This window comes from Pipistrellus hanaki (assembly GCF_964339955.1).
Source record: "Pipistrellus hanaki genome assembly, chromosome: 13".
Lineage (NCBI taxonomy): Eukaryota > Metazoa > Chordata > Mammalia > Chiroptera > Vespertilionidae > Pipistrellus > Pipistrellus hanaki.
In genome coordinates this window covers 6402072-6422500 of record NC_140515.1, presented here as the reverse complement: position 1 = coordinate 6422500, position 20429 = coordinate 6402072, and the positions used below count along the sequence as shown (strand labels likewise).

At 43.8% G+C, this 20429-nt stretch overlaps 2 protein-coding genes across 6 annotated transcripts in view; both read left to right on the top strand.

Annotated features, from left to right (window-relative positions):
- GXYLT2 (glucoside xylosyltransferase 2) overlaps positions 1 to 9041 on the top strand; it is a 195342-nt gene extending 186301 nt beyond the window's left edge. Inside the window, exon 6 of one of the 2 annotated variants that reach the window (XM_084902081.1) lies at positions 8729 to 9041. In XM_084902081.1, the coding sequence (XP_084758207.1) occupies positions 8729 to 8906 (178 nt within the window). In that variant the 3' untranslated portion in view covers positions 8907 to 9041. The remainder of the gene's footprint in view (positions 1 to 8728) is intronic. The other variant, XM_084902083.1, reaches the window with a different exon arrangement.
- A 5828-nt stretch (positions 9042 to 14869) lies between these two features.
- The window catches only part of PPP4R2 (protein phosphatase 4 regulatory subunit 2), a 74072-nt gene continuing 68512 nt past the window's right edge, over positions 14870 to 20429 (top strand). For all 4 annotated transcript variants that reach the window (XM_084902088.1, XM_084902086.1, XM_084902087.1 and 1 more), the window contains exons 1-2: positions 14870 to 15205; positions 16088 to 16169. In XM_084902088.1, the coding sequence (XP_084758214.1) occupies positions 15172 to 15205; positions 16088 to 16169 (116 nt within the window). In that variant the 5' untranslated portion in view covers positions 14870 to 15171. The remainder of the gene's footprint in view (positions 15206 to 16087; positions 16170 to 20429) is intronic.

Here is a 20429-nt window from a genome sequence, read left to right as displayed (position 1 = left end):
CAAGGGCATGTACCTTGGTTGCGGGCACATCCCCAGTAGTGGGTGTGCAAGAGGCAGCTGATCGATGATTCTCTCATCGATATTTCCAACACTATCCCTCTCTCTTCCTCTCTGTGAAAAATCAATAAAATATATAAAAAATAAATAAAAATAAAGGAATACCAGAAATTTAAGACACTGCCTGCTTAAAAATCAGGACTGGCTTACAACACTGAGGAGTGGTGGAATGCAGGGATCTGCAACACTATCCTGATTGGGAAATGGATGTACCAAACAGAACAACAGAGGAAGTGAATGACCTTCACTACTGCAATTTTATTTATTTATTTTTACTTTTTATTACTTTTTATTTTTTATTTTCATTTTATTCATCTTATACTTAAACTAATTTTTTTCTTACTTTTTTGTCACTTAATTTTACCTTTTTAATTATTACATTTTATTTTCAATCAGTATTATTATTACTACTATTTTACCTGTTTTTTTTTTTTTAAGTGTCATTTCATTTTCTCTTTATTTTACTTTGGGATTAGTGTTCTACATTCTATTTTCATCTTTCCTTTAGCATCATTTTACTCTATCTCAACTCTACTTTATGCCATCACTCTCTTCCTAACTTTTCCCCTTTTGGTGTCCTGTTTATCTTACCTTTTCCTGCTTTAGATTTTTCCTATTCTTTCTACTTACTCCATTAAAATTTCACACTACTTATATATCTAATTTCCAACCCCCTGCTCCAAGTCCATACACACCTCTCTCTGTCTTAACTATCCAAAAAATTCTTTTTCTCTCTGTCCTTAGGTTGTTATTTGAATGTTGACTATATTGATTTTATATGCTTTTTTGTGAGATTGTTTTGCTTATTCTTTTTTTTTCTTCTAATTTTACTTGCCTCGCTTGATATTAGTTGTTGTTTATAGTTTATATTAATCTCCAGGTACTTGTTGCTGGCATTTGCTGTGATTAGTGGCTGGTCTCTTGAAGTTTTCTCCCCATATATATTGTTTTTGTTCCCTTTTTTCTTTCTTAGTCTCTTTCTTTACTCTCTTACTTTTTTTCTTTCCTTTTCCCAATTACATTTTGGCACTCCTTTTTTTTTTTTTCTTTTTTCTTTTTCCTCTCCTTCTTTCTCTCCTATCCCCTAATTTGCCTTTCTCTGGTAGTCACCTATATTGGGGGTCAGTAATATCTTAAATACATTTTTGTTCAGTGCCTTGTGTGTTGTATCTGGTTGTGTTCTATTTTGTGCCTTTAAATCAACACAAGAGAAAGAGAACTACATAACCAGACATCTGGAGAAGAGAGACTATAGGGAGACAAAGAAACAGCACGCATATGAAAGGAAAGCAGGCATCGCCAGAAAAGAAAGTAAATGAAATAGAGGCAAGCAACATTTCAGAGAAAGATTTCAGAAAAATGGTCATAAGGTGGCTGAAAAGAATAGAAGTCAAATTTGATAATATGAGTAAGAACCAAGAATAAATAAAGAACCAAGAAGAAATGAATATGACATTGTTGCTGTAAAGAACTCAATAGAAAGCATCAAAAGTAAACTAGAAGAAGCAGAGGACCACATCAGTGAGCTAGAAGACAAGTTTGGAAAAAATACCCAATTAGAGCAGCTTCTAGGAAAAAAAAAAAAAAATCAGGAGGGGAGCCTAAGGGAATTTTGGGACAAGAAACAAAACAACATCAGCACAATAGGAATTCCAGAAGGAGAAAAAACTGAGCAAGGGATAGAAAACCTGTTTAAAGAAATAATGACAGAAAACTTCCCTGATATAGGGTAGAAAAAAACTCACATAAATCCAAGCTCTAGAGTCCCAAGCAAAATGAACCCCAAAAGACCAACACCAAGACACATTATAATTGAATTGGCAAACACCAATGACAAAGTAAGAATATTAAAAGTGGCCAGAGAGAGACAGAAAGTTATATACAAAGGAACCCCCATCAGACTAGTAACTGATTTCTCAACAGAAACTCATCATGCCAGAAGGGAATGGAATGAAATATACAAAGCCATGTAAAGAAAGGGTCTGAATCTAAGAATACTATACCCTGTAAGGCTATCAATCAAAATTGAAGATGAAATCAGGAACTTCAGAGACAAAAAAAGAACCAAGAGGATTTATCATCGCCAAACCAGCAATGCAAGAAATGTTAAAGGGTCTGCTGTAAGATTTTATATATATATATATAGCAAAGAAGGAGCACAGGAGTAAAAAATAAAAAGAAAACAAGACCCATAAATCTGCTGTCTACAAGAAACCCACCTCAGAATAAAAGACACACACACACCTGAGGGTGAAAGGATGGGAAAACTTTTTTCAGGCAAATGGAAATGAAAAAAAAAAAAAAAAAAAAGCTGGGGTAGCAATACTTATATCTGACAAATTAGATCTCAAATACTTCATAATACCAAAGGGAGCAATCCAACAAGAAGAAATAACTCTGGTAAACATGTATGCACCCAATACAGGAGCACCCAAATATATAAAAAACTTCTGAAGGATATCAAGGAAGAGATTGACAGCAATACACTCATAGTAGAAGACTTTAATAACCCACTATTACCATTGGAGAAATCCTCAAAAATCAGTAAAGAAACATCAATCCTAAATGATTCATTAGACTAAACAAAATTAATTGACATCTTCAGAACATTCCACCCCAAAGATACAGAATATACATTCTTCTTAAGTGCACATGGGTCATTTTCAAAGAGAGATCATATGCTTGGACATAGGCAAAGTCTCTTCAAATTCAAGAAGATAGAAATCATACCAAGCTTCCTCTCAGATCACAGTGGCATAAAACTGGAAATCAACTACAATAAAAAAAATCAAACATGAAAGAGGTGAAATTACAGCAGACCCCACTGAAATACAAAGGATTGTTAAAAAAAAAATACTATGAACAACTTTATTCCAGCAAACTGGACAACCTGGAGGAAATGGACATATTCCTAGAAAAATATACTCTTCCAAAAATTAGTCAGGAAGAATCTAAACAGCTCAATAGGCCAATAACTATGGAAGAAATTGAAGCAGTCATCAAAAAGCTTCTGGCAAACAAAAGCCTGGGGCCAGACGGCTTCACAAGGGAGTTTTACCAAACATTCAAGGGAGAACTAAAACCTATCCTCATCAAAAAATTCAAGAGGAAAGAACACTTCCTAGCTCCTTCTATGAAGCCAGCATCACCCTAATACCAAAACCAGATAAAGACAATACAATGAAAGAGAATTACAGGCCAATATCCCTCATGAACATAGATGTCAAAATCCTCAACAAAATTCTAGCAAATCAGCTCTAGCAGTACATCAGAAAGATCATACAGCATGACCAAGCAGTATTTATTCCAGGAATGCAAGGATGGTACAATATCTGCAAATCCATAAACATAATACATCACATAAACAAAGTGATAGGTAAAAATCACATAGTCATATCAATTGATGCAGAAAAAGCATTTGACAAAATCCAACACCCTTTCTTGATTAAAAACTCTCAGCAAGGTGGGAATAGAAGGATCATAACTCAACATAATAAAAACTATATATGATAAACCCACAGCTAACATCATTCTCAATGGGCAAAAACTAAAACCATTTCCCCTAAGAAAAGGAACAAGACAGGGATGCCCAGTATCACCACTCCTGTTTGACATAATACTGGAAGAATTAGCCATTGTGATCAGACAAGAATAAATACAAGGCATCCAAATTGGAAAAGAAGAAGTAAAGCTGTCCTTATTTGCAGATTACATGATATTATACATACAAAACCCAAAAGATCCCATAAAAAAAACCTAAGAGACTTAATAAATGAATTTGGCAAAGTAGCAGGATACAAAATTAACGCCAAGAAATCTATGGCATTTTTATACACCAATAGTGAACTTACAGAAACAGAGACTAAAAAAGCAATTCCATTTCCCATTGCACCAAAAAAAAAAAAAAAAAAAAAAAAAAATTAAGATACCTAGGAATAAACTTAACCAAGGAAGTAAAAGATCTATATGCGGAAAACTACAGGACACTGAAAAAAAGAGATAGAGGAAGATATAAACAGATGGAAGAACATACCATGTTCATGGATTGGTAGAATCAACATCATTAAAATGTTCATACTACCCAAAGCAATCTATAGATTCAATGCACTCCCCATTAAAATACCAATGGCATATTTCACAGACCTAGAAAAGAACTCTCCAAAAATTCATCTGGAATTAAAAAAAAAAAAAAAAAAAAAGGCCCCAAATAGCCACAGCAATCCTGAGAAAGAAGAACAAAGTATAATAGATTTCAAGCTGTATTACAAAACCACTGTTCTCAAAACAGCCTGGAACTGGCACAAGGACAGACATATAGATCAGTGGAATAGAATAGAGAATCCAAATATCGACTCAAACCACAATGCTCAATTAATATTTGAGAAAGGAGGCATGAACATACAATGGAATCAAGACAGTCTCTTCAATAAATGGTGTTGGGAAAATTATACAGATACATGCAGAAAAATGAAACTAGACCACCAACTTACACCTTACACATAAACAAACCAAAATGGATATAGGACTTAAACATAAGACAGGAAACCATAATATTACTAGATGAATCCACAGGCAGCAATATCTCAGACACATGCCGAAATAACTTCTTCACTGATACTGCCCCTAGGGCAATGGAAGCTAAAATAAACAAATGGGACTACATCAAAATAAAAAGGTTTTTTTTTTACAGCAAAAGAAACCATCAACTAAACAACAAGAAAGCCCACTGTATGGGAGAACATATTTGCAAACAATATCACTGATAAAGGTTTAATCTCCAACATCTACAGAAAACTTACACAACTTAATACCAGGAAGATAAATGATCCAATAAAAAAATGAACAATGAACTTAAATAGAATCTTTTCAAAAGAAGACAGAAGGAAGGCCAAGAAGCACATGAAGAAATGCTCAAAGTCACTAATTATGCGAGAGATGCAAATTAAAACGACAATGTGGTACCATCTCACACCTGTCAGATGGCAATCATCAATAAATCAACAAACGACAAGTGTTGGCGAGGATGCGGAGAAAAAGGAACTCTCGTGCATTGCTGATGGAAATGCAGCCTGGTGCAGCTGCTGTGGGGAACAGTATGGAGTTTCCTCAAAAAACTGAAAATGGAGCCGAAACTGGTTTGGCTCAGTGGATAGAGCGTTGGCTTGGGGACTGAAGGGTCCCGGGTTCGATTCCGGTCAAGGGCATGTGCCTTGGTTGCAGGCACATCCCCAGTAGGGGGTGTGCAAGAGGCAGCTGATAGATGACTCTCTCATCGATGTTTCTAACTTGCTATCTCTCTCTCTTCCTCTCTGTACAAAATCAATAAAATATATTAAAAAACAAAACAAAACTGAAAATGGAACTCCCATTTGACCCAGTAATTCCACTCCCAGGAATATATCCTACAAAACTGGAAACACCAATCAGAAAGGATATGTTCAAAGCAGCACAATTTACCATAGCTAATATTTGGAAACACCCTAGGTGCCTGTCAGCAGATGACTGGATCAGAATACTATAGTACATCTACACAATGGAATACTATGCTGTCATAAAAAGAAGGAATTCTTCCCATTTGCAGCAACCTGAATGGAACTGGAGAACATAATTCTAAGTGAAATAAGCCAGTGGAGAGGATCCAAGATTGCTGCTCGGGTAAACATCTAACCGCAGCAGCACACAACAATTTCAATGGAATACAACTAAAATGTAGAGTGGACATCGCCCAGAGCTACAGGTAGTCGACTGACTGAAAATTCTACAACAAGAAGGAAAGAGAAAACCAGAAGGAAAATCAGAGGAGCTGAAAAAAAGCCTAAGGTATGGAGACATGCTGCGCGCCCGCACACACGTGCGTGCGGAGAGGTCGCAGCCGGAGAGGAGGAGAGGGCTGGGTGCTGCCTGGCATTCCCTAGCAGGAGGAAATAAAACCCCCAGCCTGGGCTGAACCCCTGAACCGGCAGCGCTGAGCCCAGTTATGGGCCAGACCCTGGGGACCCAGGCTCCGGCAGGGGGAGACGGGGCTGTGAGGCGGAATCCCAGGGGAGCAGCGAAAAGCAGGGCCCCCGGAGTCGAGCGCACATTGCACGCAGAGGACTGAATGTTGAATCTGATGCTGGATTACCCTGGTGGGAAGAAACAAAGCCTCCGGTGGCGCTGAGCCTCAGTCCGGACTGCTCTGAACCCCAGTTCTAGGCCAATCCCTGGGAACCCAGGCTCAGGCAGGGGGAGACGGGGCTGTGAGGCGGAATCCCAGGGGAGCAGCAAAAAGTGGAGCCCCCAGAGTCGCACACACTGCACGCAGAGGACAGTCTGTTGACTCTGATCCTAGACTCCCCTAGCGGGAAGGAGAAAAAAATCTCCAGACTGGAGGAACGCGACAAGGAGTAGGAGCCCCTGCCGGAAACCAGCCAGCCAGGCTGGGCACCAGCAAGGAGCCGGGCGACGGGGCCCCCAGGGAGGGGGGTGCCCCTGAGCCTTCGACCGCTGAGCGCGGGCAATGGAGCCAAGGCCGGGGGCTGCTTCCTGGGTGGCGCCCACCCTGGCAACAGGCTGAAGCAGCACAGGAGCCCGTGGAGAACAAAGGAATGCCACAGGCCAACCTGCTGAGCTCCCAGGACAAGGAGGAAGAAACCAAAGAAGTTCTCAATGTGAAGAAATCAAGTGAGAGCAAAAGATAGTAAAATTACTTAAGAAACAATACAAAGATCTTGAAAAATCAAAGACTAAGTCAGAACTCAACTCACCAGCCAACATTGCAACATAAATGCGTTTTTTTTTTTTTTAAAAAAAGGACAGAATGTTGGAACAGTGGCAGCCAGACCTAGAGTGGCCAGGCACAAGGCAGTGGCAGCTGGGCCCGGAGCAGCAACGGCCAGGCCCCAGAGCAGCAGCAGCCAGAACCAGAGCATCAACAGCCAGCACTGGAGCAGCCAGACCTGGGACAGTGGCAGCCAGGCCTGAGGCGGAGGCGGCCAAGCCCAGGGTGGCCAGTCCAGGAACACCCAGACCCTGAATGGCCGGGCCCGGAGAAGCCGGGCCCAGAGCAGCCGGGTTGGGAGCAGCCAGGCCCAGAACAGCAGTAGCCAAGCCCGGAGCATCCAGGCCGGGAGCGGCCAGACTTGGAGTGGCCGGGCCCGGGGCAGCCGGGCCCGGAGCAGTTTGATCGGGTGCGGCCAGGCCCGGAGCAGCAGCTGCCAGGCTGGGAGCGGCCAGGCCCGGAGCGGCCGGGTCTGGTGCGGCCAGGCCCGGAGCAGCGGTTGCCAGGCTGGAAGCGGCCAGGCCCGGAGCAGCAGCTGCCAGGCTGGGAGCGGCCGGGCCCAGAGCAACCGGGTCCGGTGCAGCCAGGCCCGGAGCAGCAGCAGCCAAGTCCAGAGCAACTAGGTCGGGAGCGGCAGTGACCAGACCCGGAGCAGCTGGTTGTGGAATGAACCAGAGCAAAAGAGGCCAGGCCTGGAGCAGTCAGGCCTGGAACAGCTCACTCCTCGCCTGCCCCTGCCCCACGGCTGCCTCTCAGACATGGCTGGAAACTTTTGCGGGAACTTGAGGGTCTGCTGAATCAAGTGATGAAGGCTTAGATCTGGATGTATTAGTATAGCGCTGGGGTGTTGATCTGTGAGTGCCTTGGGTGGGGCCTGGATGAGGCTGGTTGACCTATTTGGAAATGTCTTTTGTGTGAAGTGTATCATTGGGCATGTGGAGGTATTATTGATATGAGAAAATGCTAAGTAACAGATTTACTATCTGAAAAGGGATTTACTATCGGGGAAAGGGAGGGAGGAAGAGACTGAACATAAACTGTGCACCTATGGATGGGGACAATGGGGGATGGGGAGGGGTGGAGGGTGGGGTGAGAACCTGGTGGAGGGGGGAAGAAATGAGGAACCTTTGTAATAATATGAACAATAAAGATTGATTTAAAAAAAAAAAAGAAAGAAATAAGCCAGTCAATGAAAGAAAAATACCACATGATCTCACTCATTTGTGGATAATAAAGAACATTATAAACTGATGAACAAAAAGATACAGAGGCAGTAAAGCATCAAACAGACTGTCAAATTAGAGCAGGGAGTTTAGGGAGAGGTGCAGGAGATAAGAGATCAACCGAAGGACTTGTATGCATGTATATAAGAATAACCAATGGACGCAAAACACTGGGGAGGAGGTAAAGGCATGTGGGGGGCGGGGGGCAAAGGTAAGATATGTACACATATAATACCTTAACAAAAAATAAAAATAAATAAAATTAAATTTTAAAAAATGTGCACAGTTAAAGAAGAGAATGGCTATTGGGTTCAACTGGCGTCCTGGATGTCCTTCTCTCTTAATAAATTCCAACTTTATTTCATAGAACCTGAAGTGATCTCTCATTATTGCTATCAAAATTAAGTCAGCCAGCTAGGGAGCACTTAACTCCTCTTTGTCAGCCTTCTCCGCAGCACTGCTTTTCAATCCAGCATGACTGCCAGCAGCCACCAGGAACACTCTGTCACTACAGAAAACAAACCAGGTCTTTTGGCTCAAACCCTTTGTCACCCTTATTTCCAATTTAAAGAAAAAAGGTGTTTAGTTTCAAAAGTCTCTGGAAAAAAGTTAAACCTGATGATATGGGAAGCTACTCTCATTTAGAAAATGGCATTTTTCCATTTTCCCACCTTGTTTTTTTTTCCAGTTTTAGAAATGCTCTCAACGATGTCGTGGGAAAGAGACAAACACTACAACTGGATCAGCAAGCCAAATTTACTCCTGTGCAGAAGAGCGCTGTTGCCTGTTGGAAGCCGCCCATCGCCTTCACTAGCAGAGAGGTGTGGACAAGGGACCTGGAAGGCTGGTCAACCTTGAAGTTCTGAAGGTCAGTGCCAAGCACCCTCTAGTTGAGACAATGGTAGCTAAAGAAACTTTGACCTTTTAGTTTTATGTAAATCCTTGCTGATTGGCTATTATTGGAATTGCCTAAGGACTATAAGTGTATCACATAATCTGAATAAAAGGTATAGCAATGCCAGAGTGGGTGGAGTCCTTCCCCTTGAGCTGGGCTCCAGCCTGGCCCCCAATATTTCCAATTTAATATTTTCTAGTCTCTTTTATTTGTGTGCGGCCTCCTCAAGAGGCCGAACCCTGAACCATGTGGGACATGGGGGTTGAGGTGGGGAACACTTGCAATTGCCAGCTGGAAATCATGGGCAAAGCACACCCAACAGAAATCCCTTTGGATTTTATTTCCTGATGTGGGTGAGCCCTGCTCCTCACTCTGAACTCTGACTTGATTGGTCAGGCTTCTGAGCTCAGATTCCCATTATTGCACAATTGACTAATTCAGAGGAAGGGGAGGAGTAAGACAGAGCCTAAGATGGCAGCTCCCTGAGAATCTGACTGTCATATCAAAATGGCAAGACCTAAGATGGTGGTGAGCTCCTTTCTTTGACAGAAAAGACCGCTGGTTCACTCTCACATTAGTACCCAGGATGATATACAAATAAGAATGAAAAGTCATGAAGAAAGGCCATGAAAATTGGAAAGGCTCCAAGGCTTTTCTCTAGTGATATTTTAATTCACCCTCTTCCCTGTTCTCCAGCTCTTCCAGGCAGGGTGTAGGTTTTTCTATACTTTCCTTCAGTTTCTTCTTCTGTCCCTTCCCACAGACTCCTGTATGAGGGATGACCAAATTCCAGTAATTCCCCCTGGAGTTATGAGAAGACTCTTGCATATTTTCTGTGAAATAGTCTAGCTGTTTTCTCTCTCCCATTTCTCTTTCTGTTTTCATCTTCCACCTTCTACCTCCTACTCAGTCTTCTCAAGTTTAGGCTTTTTCCTTCTTGCATTCACACAGAGCAGTGGGCCAGTCTTTCTGCATGTTCACGTTTGTTTAAGGTTCATCTTTTCCATTAGACCTTGAGTTCCATAGGGAGGAAGAGGTTCCATGTAGTTCTCCCTCGCATCTAGGAGGCCCTCACATACTATTCTCTTGGTTAATTCCATTCCATCTCCTATTAGACTCTTTTTCATAGGTGCGAATCTTTGGTCTTTAAGTGAAGCCTCTCTAAAGAGCAACTTCTATTCCTGCCTGGAAGAGATTTCACAGGTCTCTGATCACCTGATTTGCACACTTGCCTTCTATTTTTTTTTAGAATTAATACTCACATATTAATCTCTCCTGGTAGTTTGTAACTTTTTGAGTATAAGAAAGTGTTTGGGAACTTTGAAGTCTAAGTTTGAATCATGGGTCAGTCACTTGTATGCAGTTGTATGATCTTGGGAAAGTTAGTTCACTCTTTATACCTCAGTTTTCTCTACTGACAAGTGAGGATAATAATATCACCTATCTCATGTAATTTTTGCAAGGATTAAATTATATACACATACTAGAGGATTGGTGCACGAAATTTGTGCATGGCACCCTCTCGCAATCTGGGACCACTGGCTCCTGATTGCCTGCCTCTGGCTTGGCCCCGCCACCTCAGTTTCATTCAGAAGGATGTCTGGAAGGTCATTGGGTCTAATTAGCATATTATGCTTTTATTATTATAGACTAGTGCACACTGAAAGGAAATTAATTAGAAGGTGGCCAGTGGGGGGCGAGGGGGAGTGGGCAAGACAGGCCAGACACACTCTGGAGCCAACCTCCTGTGGCCCCTCCCTGCCCGGCCACACCTGGGGCGGTACTGTGGCTTAAAGGGTGTCTGTGGAATGAGTGGGGTCCCTCCGGCAGGTCCCTCAGCTTGGCCTGTGGGAATCAGGCTGAAACTGGCTTGCTGACATCCCCCAATGGGTCCCAGATTGCTAGAGGACAGTTCTCAGGTGATGCACCCCAGAATCGGGCTCCCTCCTCTCTGGCTATGGGTGTATCACCTGAGAACTGCAGCTGCCAAATCACCACAGCTTGGCAGCTCCTGCTTGAGCATCTTCCCCCTGGTGGTCAATAGGTGTCATAGCTACCGGTTGGAGCATCTGTCCTCTGGTGATCACTGTGCATTATAGCTACTGGTTGGACAGTCAAACGGTCAGACTGTCACTTAGGCTTTTATATATATAGATAAAGGAATAGTTAATGGATCTTTGGAGAGAGAGAGAGAGAAATAGCGACGTGAGAGTGCAACATCAATTGGCTGCCTCCTGCATACCCTTTCCCCTTTGGGACCAAGCGCACAACTTGGGCATGTGTCCTGACTAGGAATCAAACCAGCAACCTTTTGAAACATGGGACAACATCCGACCAGCTGAACCATATCATATAGGTCAAATTACATATTTTTTGTATCCTCCTAAGTTCCTGGTCTAGATGTCAGTTACAGTCATCCTAAGGGCTTCCTGGATTTGAAAGACCCAGATCGAAGGCTTCAGTTCTCCCTTTGGAGTTACTCTAATGTTCTCATGGCATGGCAGCTGTCTTTCTCTAGCATGCACAATTTGAGAGCTCAAGTAGAAGCCACAGTGCCTTTTATGACCTAGCCTCAGAAGTCAAACACTATATCTTCTGCCATATTCTTTTTTTTTTTTTTTTTTTTTTAAGTCCCTACCGAAGGATATGTTTTTGCCATTGATTTTAGAGAAAGAGGAAGGGGGAGAGAGAGAGAAATGTTGATGTGAGAGAGAAACATCGGTTGCCTCCCATACCCCCCCAACTGAAGATTAAGCCCAGTACCTATGTATGTGCCCTGACTAGGGATGAAACTTTGCTGAACTGGACGATGCTCCAACCAGCTGAGCCACCCAGCCAGGACCCTTCTGCCATATTCTTATTGATCACCCAGACCAGCTATTAGAGTGGGAGGACACTGTTCTATGGCATGGATCCCAGGAGAGAAGTCTTTGAGGGTGATTCTGGAGGCTGGCTGTCACATTTATATTGTTTTCCTCCAAGGGTCTTAGCATAAATATGAGGTTTCAGTAACTGCAGATATTGGGATACATGTTGGCTAGAGAACTTCAAGGAAATCAACCAAAGGAAATAATTCTACAGCCTCATCTCTTTTCCTCTTCTCTCCTTGTACTCTCAGTTTAAGTCAGACCGAATTTCTTTTCTTTAAAATATATTTTATTGATTTTTAAAAATATATTTTATTGATTTTGTACAGAGAGGAAGGGAGAGAGATACAGAGTTAGAAACATCGATGAGAGAGTCATCTCTCAGCTGCCTCTTGCACAACCCCTACTGGGGATATGCCTGCAACCAAGGTACATGCCCTTGACCGGAATCGAACCCGGGACCCTCAGTCCCCAAGCCGATGCTCTATCCATTGAGCCAAACCGGTCCCAGCTATATTTGATTTTTTACAGAGAGGAAATGAGAGAGTTAGAAACATCGATGAGAGAAACATCAACCAGCTGCCTCCAGTAGGGGATGTGCCTACAACCAAGGTACATGCCCTTGACTGGAACTGAATCTGGGACCCTTCAGTCCACAGGCCGATGCTCTATTCACTAAGCCAAACCGGTTAGGGCCAGACTGAATTTCTTGTGGCTCTTCAGAGCCCACCTGGCTCTTCTCTCTCATTGTAAGGCCTGTGCATCGATGGTCTTTCTGTTTGAAAGCCTTCCTCTCCTCTTCATTTGGCTGCTTCCTCATAACTCAGGACTCAGCTTAAACACCACTTTCTCTGGGAAACTCCCCTGATTCCCTTAGGGCCCAAATAGGCTATCACTGTTGTGTGTACTTTGTCTCCTGAAAAGGACCTTATCCAGTGTTTAAAATTCAGGCATTCACAAGTGAGAACATCTGATGAAAAGGGATGAAATAAGGTGGAAGAAATAAGCATGGATATTCTAAATAGAAGTTCCAAAATTACCTTTTGTGATAATGGGATGTTTTTCATTCATGCTGTAAAATACAGAAGCCACTAGCCACATGCGGCTATCGAATTGAAATGAATCTAGTATGACTGAAGAACTGAATTCTATTGAAAGACTCAGGAACTGTATTATCCCACACAGCTTTTAAAGGAACAGACCTGACTGAATAGAGGATAGGGTAGTGGAAAGAACTGGAGGCTAAGCTTCGCCACATGGAGAGTAGGCCCCTTCAGAAGCAACCATGATAAACTAAATCTAGTGCAAGATAAGTGCTTGCCAAGTAGTATTATAACCTTTTGCAAGGCTATTTGTGATTGAACTGGATGCTCTGAACAATTAAAGGGTCTAAAGACAGATTGGTTGTCTGATGGCAATATCAAGAGATTTTTGTTGTTGTTGTTTGTTTTTGTTTTGTGGGGCATGGACGGAGGGAAGCTTTTGTCACATTTGCCACCCAGCTTCAGGGTCAGAACCACTGTCTTTTAAGAGGGTCAACAGTTGTAATGGCTGTCTCCAAATTTGCACCTTTTAAGACAAGTCAAGAAATAGCCTTCTTTCCTCCCTCTCTTTCCCTTCTTTTTTTTTTTCATGGCTTTGAGAAGTTACCTACCAAAGGGGCTCCTGTGGCAAACTGGGCTCAAAAAAACTGGGCAATTGTCTAAACTGGGGCCTCTCACATGAACAACCTTTCAGGGAAAATCATACCCTGAACTGTCTGCCTACAGGCTGAGCCAACCTTTGTAAAAGTGCCTGGAACTGTATTTCAAAAAATAGGACCAAAACTCTTTTTTGTCAGATCAGAGCTGAGCAGCTATATCATCCTTAGAATCTTTACCCGAGAAGCCTGCAGAACAGCTCCATTCTGAGCAACCATGGTAGTGCTTTTTAGGTCAATCAGACAGGGAGGTTTTGGGATCCTCATTTGCATAAGGATGAGCAGGACCTAGGGCTGCTGGCTCTGTTAGCTCCCCTCTGACGCTGGGAGCCACTTTACCTTTCCACCAGGGGTGAAGACTGTGTTTTTCCTACTGGATCGGAGCTGCCCAGTCAGAGAGGTGCCTTGCAGTCCTGCTGTTCCACTGAATAGTTTCCTTCTTTACTGCACTCCAAATTGCTGATTCCTATTGGCATTGAATTGGTGCCAATGACCATTGGTTGACAGAAGAAAAGGTGGAATCATTATCCCCCCCCCCCCCCCCCCCCCAGAAGCTTACAGACAAGGGTAGATAGTAAAAATGTCCACACACTGACTGGGAGCAAAATGTTCTGGGTTCTGGTGCTGTTTTACAGGCCAGTTAGCTACACCTCAGCTACACGTTTGCAAAATATCAGGGCTGGAAAGGACTTTTGAGGTCTCTGCCCTAACTTCCTGGGCGCTCATGTATTGCAATAAAAATTATGATGAAAACTGCAGCTAGTTAACTGAGAGCTTACAAATTCTAGACACTGTGCTAAATACTCCATACCATTTACTCAAGCCTCATGGGTATTTTACAAACTTCCATTTTCAGATAAGGAGACTGCGCCTTTGCTCGCAGAGTTTTAAGTAAGTAGTCCAGGGCCACACAGGGAGTAAATACTTGAGTTGGGCTTTGATTCCAGCTGGTTCCAATCCCTACATTTTTAATTCCTTTGCTGTATAGGTTGCTTCTCTCCAAGGCTCGACCGGTAAGGAAGGCTAGCTTCCGGCAGGGAGAGGTTCTCGTTACGGTTACTCTTAATACTTAGTGCATTTCTACTGCGTCCTCAACCGCGGGCCTCCCTCAATCCTCACAGCAGCTGCCTAGGGTCCGCGCTGGTGTCCGCGCTCTCCGTGCGGAACGCGAGGACCCGCCCGCGAACTGCTGAGTCGCACCGCAGCGAAGGGAGAGGCCCGAGGGCAAAGGGCTCCGCCTCCCAGCGGGCTCCGCCAGTCCGCCTGCAGCGGCCTCTCGCACCTGGGAGCCACCCACGAGTGAGGCCCGCGTCTGGCGACCCGCCTCCGCTCGCCATTTCCGGTTCCGGGTCGGCTCGCGCGTGCGCGGAGACTGCAAGGAGCGTGCCCGGGGACCGCGGGAGCGTGCGCGGGGCGGCGGGGAGCGTGCGCGCGGTGACGTGCCGGCGCCATGTTGGAGGGCTGGCGGTAGCGGCTCGGGGAGGTGCTCATTCTCTCGGTCTCGCTCTCTCGCTCGCCTCCCCGGCTCCCTTCGGTCCCCCCACCCCCTGGTCGCCTGCGTGCGGGAGTGTGTGCGAGGCAGGGGGAGGGCGTCGGGGGGTGGGGGTAGGCCTTCCGGACCCCGGAGACCGGCGGAGGGAGGCGGAGGCTGCGAGGGACGCCGGAAAGCCATGGACGTCGAGAGGCTGCAGGAGGCGCTGAAAGGTGGGGGTAGCCGCCTCTCCCTCCCTCCTCACCCGCCGCGGCCCTCTCTCCTCGCCTCGGGGCAGGTGGCTGCTGGGGCCGGGCCGGCGCGGGGGCAGGTTCGCTTCCCATCCCCCTCCGCCTCCCGCCGGAGCCCGCGGCGGCCCTCCCGGAGCCGGCTTTGTGTCCGCGCCGCGCCGGGCGGGGGAGGGGGCGGGCGGAGCGGAGCGGGGCTCGCGCGGCCCAGATCCTGCCCGCCGCCCGCGCTCCCTCCGGCTCCGTTCTCGGCAGCCCCGCTTGCCGGGCGCGGAGTTAGAGGAAAAGAGCAGAAGGTATGGGGGTTGGGGGAGCAGCTTGAAATTTGTGTCTCAGGAAATTTAGAGCTTCTGGAGTCATCATTCGGTCCTAATTCTAAGGAGGTCGTCTTCCGAGCAACAGGTTTGAGAACTGGTTTCTAACAGAACAGTGTGATTTCAGCCTTTTGAGAATTATGCTTTAATACCCGGTATCATTTGGGGACAGCTGCTTGAGATGGCTGGTGTTTCCTAAAATGCAGATGTTTTGAACAGATAAACAATGCATTGGGTCCGTGGACATTAGTTTTAATCGGATTTTCAGATGAAGCTCACGCTGTTGTTCCCCTGGAACACACTTTGAGAAACATTGAGTTAAGGATGGTTTGTGAAGTTAGTGCCCTCTTTAGGAAGATGTTATCTGTGGAGAGATTAACACATGGAAGTACAAGTAGGAGAGTTGAAGTGGATATTTGGTTGAGAGGCTAATTTTTTTTCTTGTTCTTAATATGAGGAAGGACTGGAAATAAACTTTGTTTTTAGAGGGCATTGGAAATGGTTGGTGGGCTTATGAGGAATACTGATAACTGTTCTTTCTTCCCTTACCTAGATTTTGAGAAGAGGGGGAAAAAGGAAGTTTGTCCGGTCCTGGATCAATTTCTTTGTCATGTGGCCAAGACTGGAGAAACAATGTGAGTTGAGAACATATTCCTTGTTATAGACCGATGATCATTCAGAATTGTTTGGGAAAGGGGGAAATGGGTATTTCAGAAGAACTGAATAATCTGTGTAAAACCCCAGTCATTTAAAGCAGTTACTAAGTGCAGATATACTTACTTTATGCATGATTTGTAATGAATTTTTTAAAATGCCTTGGTACATTTAGAAAGCTTAGTTGTCTGAAAGAGCTTGAGGAGGGGAGGATAGGTATTCCATTTATGACCCCCCCCCCCCCCCCCAACAGGCTTTTCCAGGATTTTGTGGCTTGCTTCTATTTCAGATTTTTTTTTGGTGGTATTTTCTCATATTGTCTTAGAGCCAACCTTTTGTTTTCATATTTATGTATATGGGTATTTAAGGTGTCATTTCTATATAGTCTCTTCAGAAATCACGGTGATAAATTTGACAGATTCCAGATGCTACAGTTTAGAGTGTCCTGTAAACTTTCTAGGATAGCTAACTTGTTATATCTGCTTAGCATTTTATTAGGCTTGTTTCCAAATATTGTAAATCTAAAACTTATACAATTAAGTTCTGTTTTCAAAAGGAACATTTCATTGCATTGTGTGTGAGGATTTGGTTAACAGGAATTGTTTTCACACTCAAAGTTAATTCCTAGAGAGCAGTGTAGTTTAGGTGACTTCCTTGTAGTCTTGTATTTGGATAGGAAGTGGGAAGCTGGAGGGGGAAAGGTTTGTTTGGATGCAGGTTTAATAAGTGGAATTTCTTTGGGCTCCCCTACTCTTTGCCTATTTTAAAATTTTCTTTTTGAAGTCTATACTATAAGAATGTAAGCTTCAACAAGTGGTGAATATTTACTTTGGCTTCATTAACAAACTAGAAGCCCGGTGCACGAATTTGTGCACAGGTGGGGTCTGGCTGGGTGCCCTGATTGAGGGTAATCAGGGGCAAGGCCAGCCAGGGAAGGGGGGCCAGCAGGGGATGTGGGAGGTTGGCCAGTCAGCCCTGCCCCCTGGTCGAACTCCCGGTCAAGGGGACAATTTGCATATTAACCTTTTATTATTTAGGATGCTTGTTTCTCACAAGATTTGCTTATGGTTGTAATGTAGCCTTAACCTAATTTTATTTATTTAGTTTAAAAACTATTTTTATTGATTTTAGAGAGGAAGAGAGAGGGAGAGAGAGACAGAAACATCAATGATGAGAGAAAATCACTGATTGGCTGCCTCCTGCACGCCCCCTTCTGGGGACCGAGCCCACAACCCAGGCATGTGCCCCAGATGAGAATCGAACTCAGGACCCTTTAGTCTGCAGGTTGTTGCTTTTCAATATAAACCAAACCAGCTAGGGCAGTGGTCGGCAAACTGTTGCTCTTGAGCCACATGCGGCTCTTTGGTCCCTTGAGTGTTCTAATGCCACTTCTTCAAAATAGACTCGCCCAGGCTGAAAACAGACCTCTGTGCATGGGCCACGAAGTTTCAGTCGCACTGTATGTGCGCGTCTGCACGTGGTATTTTGTGGAAGAGCCACACGCAAGGGGCCGAAGGCTTGTGAGTTTGCCAATCACTAAGCTAGGGCATTAACTAGCCTAATTGTAGGTAGAAAGAAAAAAACAACTCTTTGCTTTAGTGGTAATGGACAAGCTGAACCTCCTTAATGCTTTATTAAAATTACCAGCCAACTTAACATATTGCAGATGGATCATGAGAATTTTCATGTTTTTTTGTTCTAAGGTTTGTGGCCAATCACAAGACTTCTTTTAAAAGTTATTAGCTTGTAAGAACATGTAATAAACAACTTCGAGATGCAATGGGTATTTAATTTTAAAGTGTGCCTTTAACATTTATGTAAAATGTTTTTGTACTCGTTCAGTAGAACCTTATCTGGCCACTGGGTAAAGCTAGCAATAAAACTACTGTGTTAAGAATGTGATTATTATGTGTTGTTCAATTTTATATTTGTTGCAGTTAAAAATGGAACCATTTAGGTGTGTGTGTTTTTTTAAAAAAATAAATCTTTATTGTTCAGATTATTACAGCTGTTCCTCTTTTCCTCCCCATACTCACCTCCACCTGGTTTCCACCCCACATCAGGCCCTTAAACTAACCTCCCCCCCCCCCCCCACACACACACACACACTATCCTCATCCAGAGGTGTAAGATTTTTGCCCAGTCTCTTCCTGCACCCCCAATCCTCTTCCCTCAGCCCCTGAGAATTGTCAGCACACTTCCTTTCTATGCCCCTGTTTCTATTAAATTCACCAGTTTATTCTGTTCATCAGATTTTTTTATTTACTTGATTTTTAGATTCACTTGTTGATAGATATGTATTTGTTGCCACTTTGTTGTTCATAATTTTTATCTTTACCTTTTTCTTCTTCTTCTTAAAGAATACCTTTCAGCATTTCATATAATACTGGTTTGGTTGTGATGAACTCCTTTAGCTTTTTCTTACCTGTGACACTCTCTATCAGACTTTCAATTCTAAATGAGAACTTTGCTGGGTAGAGTTATCTTGGTTGTAGGTTCTTGCTATTCATCACTTTGAATATATTTTGCCACTGCTGTCTGGCCTGCATAGTTTCTGTTGAGAAATCAGGTGACATTCCTATGGGTACTCCCTCCTTATAGGTAACTGTTTCTCCCTTTGTCTTTTGCTCTTGGCATTTTAATTATGATGTGTGGTCCTCTTTGAATTCTTTTTATTTGGGGTTCTGTGTACTCCTGGACTGTAAGTGTATTTCTTTCACCAGGTGGGGAAAGTTTTCAGTCATTATTTCTTCAAATAGGTTTTCAGTATCTTGCTCTTTTTCTGGCACCCCCATAATTTGGATGTTGGTATGCTTGAAGTTGTCCCAGAGGCTTCTTAGACTATCTTTATTTTTTAAAATTCTTTTTGCTTTTCCAATTGAGTGTTTTTTTTTGCTTCTTTGTGTTTCCAATCTTTGACTTGATTCTGGGGATCCTCTAGTGTGCTGTTGGATCTCTGTATATTCTTTATTTCAGTCATTGTATGCTTAATTTCTAGTTGGTCCTTTTTCATGTCTTTGAGGGTCTCACTAAAATTCTTGGAGGTTTCTGGCAGATTCTTGAGTAATCTTATAACCATGGTTTTGAACTCTATATCCAGTAGTTTGCTTTCCTCCATTTCTGTCATTTGTGACATGTTTCTTTGTCTCCACATTTTGGCTGCTTCCCTGTGTTGTAGCCTTGTGTGCTAGGTGTCCTATAGCAGTGTTTCCCAACCTTCTCTCATGATGAGAATCACCTGGTGGAGTTGTTAAAACACAGATTCCTGAATCCCAACTAAGAAGTGCTAAACTAGAATTTTTGGGAACATATAGGTAAAATTGTATACTTAACTAGTGCTCTAAGACAGATTTTATATACAGAGCACTAAGTTAGGTATGCAATTCTACCTATATGTTCTCAAAAATTCTAGTTTAGCACTTCTTAGTTGGGATTCAGGAATCTGTGTTTTAACAACTCCACCAGGTGATTCTCATCATGAGAGAAGGTTGGGAAACACTGTCGTATAGGATCCATTGACTCAGCCTCTCCAATCACCTGAAGTGGAAACTTTTGGTGTACCCTTTTGTGGGCTGTGTGCACAGCCTTGCTGTAGTTTTGGTATCATTGGGAGAAATTGACCTCCAGCCCAATTGGCTGCGAGGACCAGCTGTGTCTAAAATGGGAGAACTTTTGTGCTGGAGACACCCTTATGGGGAAAGACTTGCTTCAGTGGGGCTTTGGTGCTCACTGAGTCTGCCCCTTGAGTGTGTCTTTTATGGATGTGAAAGAGTTATAATCTGGTATGGTCTCATACTGAACCCTGGGTACACTGGCTTTTAGATTTCCAAGGAGGTGCAAAGTCAGCCACTCTGCCTGAGGCCACTCAGCAGGTGCTACAGAGAGATCTGCAGATTCCTCCTCTTAGTTTGGGGTTTAGAAGTGCCCAGATGAGGTCCAGCTGTGAAGCAAGGCAGGCTGCTGCTGTCAGGTGTTGGGCCTTCTTTTGGAAGCTTTGGAACTCCTTGATCCAGCTGCAGATTATTAGGTTTTAGGCTTCAGAAAGGACAGGCCATTCATATGAAAAAGCCTCTGTGCACAGCTTAGGTGGGGTTGTAAAGTGGGTGGGGCGGGGTCTCTGGGAATTACCAGTGGGGGGCAAACAGCAGTGGCTGACTGTTAACCCTGCACTGGACAGGTCGCTGGGTCTCTGTGTCCTATGCCTCCATGCAGGAACAAGAATTGCTGCGAGTACCTCTGAG